The sequence below is a fragment of the Zalophus californianus genome, chromosome 1 (assembly GCF_009762305.2).
Source record: "Zalophus californianus isolate mZalCal1 chromosome 1, mZalCal1.pri.v2, whole genome shotgun sequence".
NCBI classification, from domain to species: Eukaryota; Metazoa; Chordata; class Mammalia; order Carnivora; family Otariidae; genus Zalophus; species Zalophus californianus.
The window spans coordinates 14,124,113-14,136,337 of NC_045595.1; the positions used below are offsets into that span (position 1 = coordinate 14,124,113).

General features: G+C 53.5%; 1 protein-coding gene across 11 annotated transcripts in view; it reads left to right on the forward strand.

Moving 5' to 3' along the window:
• CRTC1 (CREB regulated transcription coactivator 1) overlaps positions 1-12,225 on the forward strand; it is a 77,794-nt gene that overhangs the window by 51,712 nt on the left and 13,857 nt on the right. For all 11 annotated transcript variants that reach the window (XM_027586684.2, XM_027586688.2, XM_027586689.2 and 8 more), the window contains 3 exons: positions 3,673-3,713; positions 4,237-4,457; positions 9,663-9,796. In XM_027586684.2, coding sequence (XP_027442485.1) covers positions 3,673-3,713; positions 4,237-4,457; positions 9,663-9,796 — 396 coding nt within the window. The remainder of the gene's footprint in view (positions 1-3,672; positions 3,714-4,236; positions 4,458-9,662; positions 9,797-12,225) is intronic.

Genomic DNA, 12,225 nt, shown 5'->3' on the forward strand with positions numbered 1-12,225 from the left:
AAGGTTGAAGCTGTGGAGGTTAAGTGATTTGTCTAAGGCTGTGAAGATACTCAGGGTTTAGAACCTATACCTCCTCCTTCTTAGCCTGTGATCTTCCTACTAATGCATAGTTTTGGGTAGTCGTTAATGTTTATGAATGTTGACAGTCATCCTTAAACTTTCATTCATCTGCACAAATAACTACAACGTTTATTAGACTACAAAGTCTACTTGGAATTTCCAGTTCAGTTGGAATTTCTGTATTATTTCCAGGTCCAGAAACAAATTTCTCAAGTTCTATCTATAAAATGTCTAGTGGTAAGAGAATTTGTGCCATGAATACAGATTTCAGAGAATTTGCATAGAACAAAATGCACTTAACACCAAAGCTATTTTGAATATTAAAACAAACAAACAAACCTAAAACGCATTGCTGGTCATGTTGTGGTGAAAGGGGCAGCAACATGAATTGCTCATCCCCTCCAGGAAATCGTAGGGAGGTGACAAATGAGCAAACACTGATGTGTTCCTCAAAGGTGTGTGTTCAGAGCTTTTGAAACCAACTGGAGACAACCTGAATGTTTGACAGTGGGGTATTTATAAGGAAATTATCCTCAGTCCCTCATGTGGAAAGTTCCACACGCGTGGAGTTGGGATTTTGTTTTTTAAGTAGGTTCGGTGCCCAGCGTGGAGCCCAGTGCAGGGCTTGAACTCATGACCCTGAGATCAAGACCCTGAGCCGAGATCAAGAGTTGGACGTTTAGGGGTGCCTGGGTGGCTCAGTTGGTTAACCGTCTGCCTTCGGCTCAGGTCATGATCCCAAGGGTCCTGGGATCGAGCCCCGTGTTAGGCTCCCTGCTCAGCAGGGGAGTCTGCTTTTCTCCCTCCCCCTGCTCATGCTCTCTCTCTCTCAATCACTCTCTCTTTCAAATAAATAAATAAAATCTTAAAAAAAAAAAAAAGTCTGACATAAACTCACTGAGCCACCCAGGCGCCCCTGGAGTTAGGATTTTTGAAGGAATTTTAAAGGCATGAGTGACCCTTCTCATGTTGTGTGGAAAGAGCAGGATATAGCTATTTAGAAAGGCATGCAACAGTTAGAAACGGACAGGCACACTTCATTTTATTGCACTTTTCTTTATTGTGCTGTGTTTTTTTTTTACCAGTCGAAGGTTTGTGGCAACCCTGTGTTGAACAAGAATATCAGCGCCCTTTTTCCAATAGCAGTTTTCTCACTTTGTGTCTCTGTGTCACATTCTGGTAATTCTCGCAGTAATTCAAATGTTTTCCTTATTTTTTTTTTAAATTTTATTTATTTATTTGAGAGAGAGCGAATGAGAGATAGAGAGCACGAGAGGGAAGAGGGTCAGAGGGAGAAGCAGACTCCCTGCTGAGCAGGGAGCCCGATGTGGGACTTGATCCCGGGACTCCAGGATCATGACCTGAGCCGAAGGCAGATGCTTAACCGACTGGGACATCCAGGCGCCCTGTTTTCATTATTTTTTAAGATTTTATTTATCTATTTGAGAGAGAGAGAGAGAACGAGTGGTGGGGAGGGGCAGAGGGAGAGGGAGAAAGAGAGAAGCAGACTCCCTGCTGCGCAGGAAGCCTGACCTGAGCTGAAGGCAGGTGTTAAACCAACTGAGCCACGCAGGTGTCCCTGTTTTCATTATTATATTTGTCACGTGATGTTTGATCAGTGATTACAACTCGCTGAAAGCTTAGATGATGATCAGCATATTTTAATTAAGGTACCTAGGTTGTTTTTTTAGACGTACTGCTTTCGCACTCTTGTGCTGCACGATAAGATAAACATAACTTTTATATGCACCGGGAAATGAAGAAATTCATTTGACTTGCTTTACTGTGATACTTGCCTTATTGGGGTGGTCTGGAACTGAACCCACAGTATCCCCAGGGTACGCTTGTCTACACACAGATGCCTGGGGAGATGTGCGGGGGGGCGTGTTCTCTCGCATGGCCACTGTCAGCCCTTACCCCTGCCTGCGTGTTCCAGTTTTGCACAGGCATATGATTTTGCATATGATTTTTATATTCAGGGAAGAAAATAACTCAAAAAGAATTCTTACAACCCCAGTAAAATTGGGGAGCAACTGAAATGTGTGGTTGCATAGAGGTGGGTAAGGACAGACAGCAGGGTCCTTCCAAGCAGCTCAGTGTGCTGCTGAGCCCTAAAGTGATGGTGAATACTGGTGCAAACACACTTGACATCCTGGGAGTGAGAAGAGGGTGGCAGAACCCAGCATTGTGGCCCAACTTTTAACTACCGCCCACACGAAAGGATGTGTCTGCAAGGATGTCAGTAAAGGAATTCCGTTGGATTTGTTGGGAGTGGGGTGGCACTGGGGGGGGGGGGCAGGCAATGATGGGTGAATTTTTAATACTGTTTAGAAATCCACTGTTATCCCCATAATGTTCGTGGAATGCTTTTGAAAAGATTCTTTAGAAAGTCATTGTCTTCATGCTTTGTAGAAATCCGGTAATGAAGCAACTGTTTACTCACAGAATTAAGGAGCCCGTGGCCAAGTAGAAACCCGTTCCTCTGGCATTCTCTGCAGAGGCTTAACGCTGCTGGTCGCATACTACCCCTCAGGCTCCCCAGTCGCTGCCAGCACCCCCCCAGCCCCCACCCCTGGCACGCACTCTGGGCATGCGCATAGAGGCCGCCAGCCCAGCCCTCCGCCAGTGCATCCGCCTTCTTATATCTGATAATCCCTAAAGAACACATCAGCCTGAGGGCCTCTGAGGCCGATGGGGAATTAGGGAATGTGACACAGCTGGAGCCCTCCATCAGCACACGGGCCCTGTCCCATCATGTCTGCCACCATCCGAAGAGTTCCCTCCTTTGTCCTTGAATGAGAGTCTGGGGGCTCTGCGTAGAGCCTGCAGTTCTCGGGTGACCTGGTGGCCGTAGCTCGAGAGGAGGAAGCCAGGGTCTTGCTGCCAGTGGGGTTTCCCTGGGACCCCCTCCCCAGCCCACAGGGCAGCCAGAGTCTTCGTCCTCAGGTGGTGGGGGCATGGGAGCACCCACGGCTCCGTGGGTCCCTGTGGGAGCCATGGCTGAGGGACCTCCGTGGGTCGGCTAGGGGCATGGGCAGCGCCTTCTGGATGTTCGTGGGGCCCAGTCCAAGTGTCCTCGTGCTGCCCCACATGATGTACTTGCCTGCTGTAGACAAACGCGTGTTGAGCAGAGGCAGCTCCTTCCCCAGGAGCACCACCCGCTCTGATCCAGGAGTGGAATGGGGGATTGGCCTCGGGGTGCCTGGGTTTCCACTGGGCCCATTGCTGAGCTCGTGCATGCCTGGGGTTTTCAGGTGTAAAGAGTGGACAAGGCACGTTCTTCCTCAAATGCCTGCTCAGACAAGGGATCATTTCGCCCCTGTCTGCTGTGCCCACCTTACGGGCAGGCAGAGCTAGGCTGGGATGTGCCTGCTTGCCACCAAGGGCAGGAGCTGGAGGTGGGAGCTGTAGAGACTCCTCTGCATATCACTCTTGCTTTTGCCCCTGGACATGTCTGGGACAGGCCCCTTGGCCTTAGAGGCTGCCTGGTTCTGGTTTGTGAGACATCCTGGGGCCTGATGAACTCCCCCTCTTGTTGGCATGGTCAGCCGTGCCCCGGGGAGCTGCAGTGTGCGAGGAGGCCCGCTCAGCCTCTGCTGTCTTCTCTTTCAGACGGGGTCCAGGCCCAAGTCCTGCGAGGTTCCTGGGATCAAGTAAGTCTCAGCAGGGCCCGCCCTGCATGCCTGGGGCTGTTGGGGCTGTTCAGATGACCCCCTGGGCTTCCCGGCCGCTCAGCAGGCTGCAAGTCCTGACAAGAGGGCTGCCCTGCCGCTGGCCGCTATCCAACGAGCCTCACCGGGGTGGGGGTGGGGGTGGGGGGGCCCTCCTACCCCTCCCTGCCTGCGGGGACCAAGCCCCCTCTCCCCGCCACTCAGCCCCAGCTCACGGGCTCATCAGACACACCCTGTCCCCCGGGCAGCAGGAGGACCCTCACCCCAGCCCCCCTCACCCCAGCCCCCGTCCTGCGTAGACAGGCTGGTTCCTAAGGTTCCGTTGGAGGTGCAGGCTGACGGTAGTTTCTGAGCATGGCAGCACCTAATCCCAGGGTACCGTTTGGTGCCCCCTAATGTTCTTGCGCCAGTCTCCCCCACCCCCTCACCCCCCACTATAGCTTCTGGGGGAGAATGGGCCCGGGGCGAGAGCTCACCTCCCCCCTCTGTCTGGCCTTCCCCCCAGCATCTTTCCATCCGCTGACCAGGAAAACACTACAGCCCTGATCCCTGCCACCCACAACACAGGGGGCTCCCTGCCTGACCTGACCAACATACACTTCCCCTCCCCCCTCCCGACCCCACTGGACCCTGAGGAGCCCACCTTCCCCGCGCTCAGCAGCTCCAGCAGCACCGGCAACCTCGCAGCCAACCTGACTCATCTGGGCATCGGCGGCACCAGCCAGGGTAAGGCCAGGCCAGGCGGTGGCAGAACTTCCTTCCCTGGCGGAACTCAGCATCTAGTGAAGATGACATACGGGTTTGAATGATGATTTAGCAGGATGACATCCAAAATACCGGGCACGGAGTGGGAGGCAGAACCTACCATAGCGGCTTGTCATTTCCCGATGTTGCCCAGGAAAGGCATCCTGGGCAGAGGGTACATAGCCTGGGCAGAGGGTACATAGCCTTGGCAGAGGCCTGGAGGTGGGAAAACTCCCAGTGTCCCCAGGGATCACACAGTGGTTCTGAGGGTGGACTGGGGGCTTCAGAGAGTCTGAGTGAGTCCAGAACATTCTAGGAGGGGAGCCCCCAAGGGTTTGACCTGGGGTATACCAGGCATTTCCCCCTGCCTCTCCTTGTCCTCAGCTCTTCACGGAGGGACAGGACCAGGCCTAACCTGCCCCCTCCACACTCCCTCGCACCCAGTGGCTGACAGTGTCCCACCTGCTTGGGACACTCCATGTCCATGAAGACGTCCCACGGGCCCCTCGCCTTTGTAGTACCTCCCGGTGCTGCCCCAGTCCTGCTCCTCTGGGGACAGGCAGCACTGTTTCCCAGTGGCATGATTCCTCTGTTCTCTTGCCTGCCCTAGCCTGTTGATGCATCTCCTCAGCCCCACCATTAGGGCCCCGCCCAGCTTGGACCCCCTCCGCCTTGCATGACCTCCACCTGCCTGCCCTCCGCCCGACCCCCCAGCTCCCAGCCTCTTCTCACCCAGAATCACCTCGTGGCTCTTGTCTGCTCAGGACCTGGCACGGGTCCTCAGCCCCCTCCCAGTGAAAACCTGAGACCCCTGGGGCCTGGGAGGTCTGGTTCACCCTCTGACTTGGTCTCCCGCCCCCACCCCCACCCCCACCCCCGCCCCCCACAGCATCTCCCGTCCAGCCAGTGAGCTCGCCTGAGGGTGTCCGCACGTGCTGCCCTTCTCTCACAGTCCTCCTCTTCCTGCAGGTGGGCCGCAGGGCCCCTCACCCACACCATCCTCGCTCATACTTCCTCTTCTCGGTGAGCCGTCTTGGCCCCCTGCCCACACAGGTCTCACTCTGCATCGATTTTTTTTTTTTTTTTTTAAGTAAGACTTTGTGTCTGGCCTCTTTGTTATTTTTTTAAGTTTTATTTATTTTTGACACACACAGAGAGAGAGAGAGAGAGAGCACAAGCAGGGGGAGCGGCAGGCAGAGGGAGAGGGAGAAGCAGACTCCCTGCTGAGCAGAGAGCCCGATGCGGGGCTCGATCCCAGAACCCTGGGATCATGACCCGGGCCGAAGGCAGACGCTCAACGACTGAGCCATCCAGGTTCCCCTCTGCATCGCTTTTCTGCATTTACCCTGCTGCTCTTGAGTCACTGCTTTGCTCTCAACTGTCCCCTGGGTCAGGGCCAGCTCTCCCGTGTCCCCACTATGTCCCCCATGTCCCCGCTGTCGTTCGTGCACCCATGTTGACTGTGGGATGTGTGGGTTTGCATCCACGGAGGAGATAAGGAAGCCCTGGCAGCCTTGTGGCGAGACAGGCAGGACAGGCTGTGGGGGGACCCCTCTGTGAGTCCACACATGTCAGGACTTGGCGGCTAGTGAGAGCACTACCTTGCTGTGCCCTCCGGCCTGCCCGGGAGCCAGTGCTCACGCCGTCCATCTGCCTGTCGCACCTCTGCCCCAAGTGTGGTGGGCAGCACCATGCAGGGTTTTCCCAGGGAGAATCACACGCTCAGATTCACATTTGCCACAGCCCTTCTGGCTGCCCAGGGAGAACAGGCTATCAGGAGGGGTGGCAGCACCAGGGCAGGGCCCCATCGAACGCTCTAGAGAGGCTTCCAGGTAAAGTTGGCTGGCCTGGGAGCTAGGTCAGTGTGGGGAGCAGAGGAACTTGAGGAGCCTGGAGTCATTCCTGGCTTTGGTGCTGACAGGGCCAGAGGCAGGTGAAGGGTGTTGAGAACAGTGCAAGTGTTCCTAGGTTTCTAGATGAGGAAATAGAGGCCAGAACAGTGCAAAGCAGAGCAAGACCCTGGCCTAACAGCACTGAGGCTCTGTTCCTGCTTGTACACCCCTGGCCCTGTGCCCACTCAGGCTCAGCCACCAAGCAGAGGATGCCAGCCCCCGCTGTGCCCCCCCCACACCCCCAGGGAAGGCCTAGAAGACAAAACGAGCAGATTCAGGGGAGCCTGAGACCCACGGCCTCCTGAGAGGTGGGTGGGCAGGCAGCATCCACACAGGCCTGCGCAAAGCAAAAAATCAGAAGGTTGGCTCTGAGGATGCTGGTGGGGGAGCCCCGTGTGCAGACACCGCTGTTTCCTGGCCCCCCGTTTTTCTCCTCATGTCTCACCAAGAGCACCACCCCCTCCTCCAGAGGGTCCTTGGCAGCCCCCCAGCGCCCGCCCGGGAGCTATGCACCCCCGGCCCACGCCAAGTCTAAACAAGCACAGGAAAACACAGCACATGTGAAAGTCATAGATGCGGGAACAAGCGCAGACCCCGAGCGTGGGGCCCAGACCCCGGCCCGCCTGGCTGGGAGCGCCAGCCCAGTAATGTCTGACATGTGTTTGGTTGTTTGCGAACCTGCCGTTCTAGCAGCTCGCCTGGCAGGGTCTTCACTTTCTGGGCGCATTTTAAATCAAGCCGAGCCGCAGGCCCCTGGCACACATGGAGATCGCCCCCCCCCAACCCAGCCCACCCGCCAGTCGGAACGTGAGCCCCTCGAGAAAGAATGGGAGGCTTCTGCCACCAGGGAGACAGCGGCCCCTCTTCTCTTAAACATTTGCCGAGGTCGTTTTCCTGGTTGTTGGCCAGAACCAGGAGGGCAGGCCCGGGTCCTCCTTCCTGGCACGGCTCCGAGGCCTGCCGGCCCCGCACACAAGGCTTGCGTGCCTCAGGCTGGGCCCCTGCCACCTGGCCTGCCCTCCCTTGGCAGCTCTCCCTGCCCGCCCCAGACTTCCCTTCCAGCTGGCCTCACTCCTTTTCCCAAAGGTGATCCAGGTTGCCAAAAGGAATTCAACAGCAAGGAGTCCGTTTGCCCTCCCGGCCCAACTGGCCTTTCCTGGGGGTGGTGGCCTGCCCAGTGTGAGACCAGGAGCTCACTCTGCAGCCCAGCAGAGGATTAAAAACTCCCTTGTATTCCGGATCGACAGAGGCTGGCAGCCCAAGTGCCAAATCCAGCCTACAGTGTGTTTTGTCTGGCCTGTAGTTGCGTGCGTGATGTTTGAATCAACATTTAAAAATCAGGAGAGTGCATGTAAAACTCAGGATTTCTGGCTTCTCTTGAAGAATCGGAAGGCCCAGCAGTGGTGGGTGGAGGTCCTGGGCCTTGACATGGTCCAGTTTGCCCCAAGTCCCCGTTGCCCCACTGACCGTCTCCTCTCCTGACCTTGGCCTCTGCTGCTTACCAAGCCCTGACATCGCTTCTCCCTGGGTGTGGCGTGTTCTCAGCCTGAAGGGCATAAGAGGCCATGGACACTCAGAGAAGGGGAGGGAGCAGCCCGTGGGCCTGACTCTTGAGTGTTCTCTGATCAGGCGTCTCCTGGACTCTTCCTGCTCAGGCTTCTTGTCCATGCCCCCTTGATATTGCTATGTCTGCAGCAGCCTGATTCTGGGGCCCAAGGTCTGTGCATAACCCGGAACCCAGGGCTCTGCCTCGGGAGCACTCAGTGGCACCAGGCCCTCCTGTGGTGCACGGCTGCGTGGAGCTGCCAGGGTGACCAAGGGGAAATGCAGGCATGACCAGGCATGCCTTGCACAGTGAGAAGGCCACCCGTCCTCTCCCCTCGGTGTGTGCTGGGTGCCTTCCCACTGGCCTGTGAGCCTGCTGTCTCACCCGCTGGACCCAGGTTGATCTGATGGCCTCGGCAGGATGAGCCCAGTTGCCCCCGGTGAGTCAGGCTCCTACATCAGCCTTGACTGCAGGCCAGACTGTCTTCAGAGCCTGCTCCCAACCTCATTAGGGCCCTCACAGTGAACTCTTGAGGGTGGCTGTTACCATTTCCATCTCAAGGATAAGGAGACAAGTCTGGGGGAATCAAGGCCAAGCCCTCAGGGCTCCCGCAAGCATCGGAAGCCTGTTGCTTCCCTGGCACAGTGTCCCAGGAAAACCCAGCAGGCCCCAATTGCTGCCATACTGAACTTGACCTCACTAAGCTCCTTCGCGACAGACACATCCAGGGATAGCATTGCTGGGGAAGGGAGCCAGGGTGAGGGAAAGGGCAACATGGAGCCCTCCTGACAGGAGGTCAGTTGGGAGCTGTGGGTATTGGAAGAAGATACAGAGTAACTGAGTTTCTAGCAGGGCTGATGGTCTAGCATGGAGAGCACACGAAGTGGAGGGGTGTGGGGGGAGGGGCTGAAGGAGCAGTTACAGGAAGGTACGATTTTGTTGGAGGAGGAGAAGGGGAGCATGAGGCTTTAGAGAAACTGCAGCGTCTGGACAGGACCAGCTTTCTTTTTTTCAAAGATTTTATTGATTTATTTGAGAGAGCACAAGCAGCAGGGAGGGAGAGGGAGAAGCAGACTCCCAGCTGAGCAGGGAGCCTGACTCGGGCCAAATCCCAGGACCCTGGGATCACGACCTGAGCCAAAGGCAGACGCTTAACCAACTGAGCCACCTAGGCACCCCCAGGACCAGTTTTCTTGAAGCTAACCAAACCCCAAGGCAGTTTAGGCAAAAAAGGGCACTGATTATCTCCCCAAACCAGGAAGCACCAGTATGGCTGGATCCAGGGCACAGGTGCTGCCTCTACCCCTCAGCCCCTGATTGTCCAGCTGGCTCTTCCCCTTGCAGCCACGTGATGCTCCCCCTACACAGCTCCAAACGTCCCTCCTTGGAGTTCCCTCAAAAGTCCCAGGGCAGGCTCTCATTGGGCCAGTCTGGTAACATGTCCATCTGGGAGCCAATCATGTGGTGGTTTAGAGGCAGGGAAGTGCTGATTGGCAGGGCCTGTGGGACACACCCCTCTTGGAGGGATGATAGGATAAGTGGGAGAGTGTTGACCAGCATGGGGATGGATCAGGAAGGAGAACAGAGCCCACACAAGTGTTGGGGCCTTGGAGGGGGCACCCTGGGTTTGGTGATCAGGACACAATGGATTCTGTCTGATTGGGCTATTCTCAGCAGTGATCATGGTGTGTGAGCAGCCTTCCAGAGGCTAGAGTCAGGCCCACCCTTGTCTCCTGTCCTTCCTTTCAGGGATGAGCACTCCAGGCTCCTCACCACAGCACCGCCCGGCTGGTGTCAGCCCGTTGTCCCTGAGCACGGAGACAAGGAGGCAGCAGGCCCAGCAGGTGTCACCCACCCTCTCCCAGCTGTCACCCATCACTCAGGTGTGAGGGCTTGGGGGGGTGGGGGAGGTGTGGCCAGCTCTACCCCTCTGGGAGACCTCCCTCTCCTTCCTGGGGGCTATAGAATCCCGAAGACAAAGGTTCCCAACACTTTTGGCTGTTTGTCAAACTTTCAAACGCACAGAAATGCATGCATTACTGGCCTGTAGTCTCCTGTACCTGTCATGGGCAGATCCGTGTGACTCTTCTTCATTGTGTTACTTTCTCTTGAGGATCTAGTTGTTTAGAGAGTTATTTTTTTAAACATTTTTTTAAAAGGTTTTATTTATTTGGCAGAGAGAGACACAGCGAGAGAGGGAACACAAGCAGAGGGAGTGGGAGAGGGAGAAGCAGGCTCCCCGCTGAGCAAGGAGCCCGACGCGGGACTCGATCCCAGGACCCTGGGATCATGACCCGAGTCGAAGGCAGACGCTTAATCAACTGAACCACCCAGGCGTCCCTAGAGAGGTTTTTTTTTTGTTTTTCAGTTTACCATAATTTTGTTTCATCTGCTTTTTTGGTAGCTCGTGTGTGTTTAGGAATTGGTCTCTTTCATCTACGTTATCCATTGTGCTAGCATACGATCGTTCGTAGCTCTCATAATAATTTTTATTTTCTGGAGTCCGTAGCAGTAATCCCACTTTTCATTTCTGATTTCAGGAATTCGATTCCTTTTTATTTAGTTTAGGACCACAAAACAAGTGAGGAAGTGTTCCCTCTTCTTCTGTTGTTTTGGGAAGCGTTTAAGAAGCACTGGTGTAAACTCTTTAAATATTTGGTAGAATTCACCAGCAAAGCCACTGGTCTGAGCTTATCTTCATTGAGAGGGTTGTTTTTTGGTTTTTTTTTAAGTTTTTATTTAAATTCCAGTTAGCATACAGTGTTCTAGTAGTTTCAGGTGTACAATATAGTGATTCATCACAACAGGTACACTCCTTAATCCCCATCACCTATTTCCCCCATCTCCCTCCCGACCTCCCCTCTGGTAACCAGCAATTTATGCTCTATAGTTGGGTCTGTTTCTGGGTTTGTCTCTCTCTCTCTTTTTCCCCCCCCCGCTTTGCTTTTTTTTTCTGTTTCTTAAATTCCACATACGAGTGAGATCATGTGGTATTTGTCTTTCTCTGATTGATTTATTTCACTTGGCATTATACTGTCTAGGTCCATCCATGTTGTTGCAAATGGCAAGGTTTCATCCTTTTTTAATGGCTGAATAATATTCCATTGTATATATACCACATCTTCTTTACCCGTTTATCAATCAGTGGACGCTTGAGCTGCTTCCATAATTGGGCTGTTGTAGATAATGCAGCTGTAGACATTGGGGTGCATGTATCCATGTATCCCTTTGAGTAAGTATTTTTGTGTTCTTTGGGTAAAGACCTAGCAGTGCGATTGCTGGCTTGTAGGGTAGTTCTACTTTTAACTTTTTGAGAAACCCCTATACAGTTTTCCATGGTGGCTGTACCGGTTTGCGTTCCCACCAACAGGTCAAGAGGGTTCCCCTTTCTCCACATCCTCTCCAACGCCTGTTGTTTCTTGCCTTGTTGATTTTAGCCATTCTGACTGGTGTGAGGTGATATCTCATTGTAGTTTTGATTTGCCTTTCCCTGATGATGAGTGATGTTGAGCATCTTTTAACGTGTCTGTTGTCCATGTGTATGTCTTCTTTGGAAAAATGTCTATTCATGTCTTCGGCCCATTTTTTAATTAGATTATTCATTTCTTTTTTTTTTTTTTTAAAGATTTTATTTATTTATTTGAGAGAGAGAGAATGAGAGATAGAGAGCACGAGAGGGAAGAGGGTCAGATGGAGAAGCAGACTCCCCGCTGAGCAGGGAGCCCGACGTGGGACTCAATCCCGGGACTCCAGGATCATGACCCGAGCCGAAGGCAGTCGCTTAACCAACTGAGCCACCCAGGCGCCCTAGATTATTCATTTCTTGGGTGTTGAGTTTTGCAAGTTCTTTATACGTTTATACGTTTTGGGTACTACCTTTATACGTTTGGATACCACCTTTTTCAGAAATGCCATTTGCAAATATTTTCCCTTGGGAGGTTTTTGATTACTGATTAAATCTCCTTTCTTGATATAGGTCTATTCAGATTTTCCATTTTTTCTTGGATCAGTTTGGTAGTCTGTGTGTTTCTAGGAATTTGTCCATTTTGTCTTTTTTTTTTTTTTTAATCCCTAATAGATGATATTTTTGTTTGTTTTTTAACATAACCTCAGTGGCATTGTCCACCTCCAACAAAACTGAGAGGCATTCCTCCATCCCCTCCAATGCCTCGCCTAGGCCTGGTTCACCTCTTTGTCTCTGTCTACTTGTTCAGACCAGGATCTAAACAGAGGCACAGGTAGCTCTCCATCTGTGACCCCCGTTCCTTCTCCCCTCTCCCTTAAACCTGCCTTCCTTTTCTAGAGACTCCTT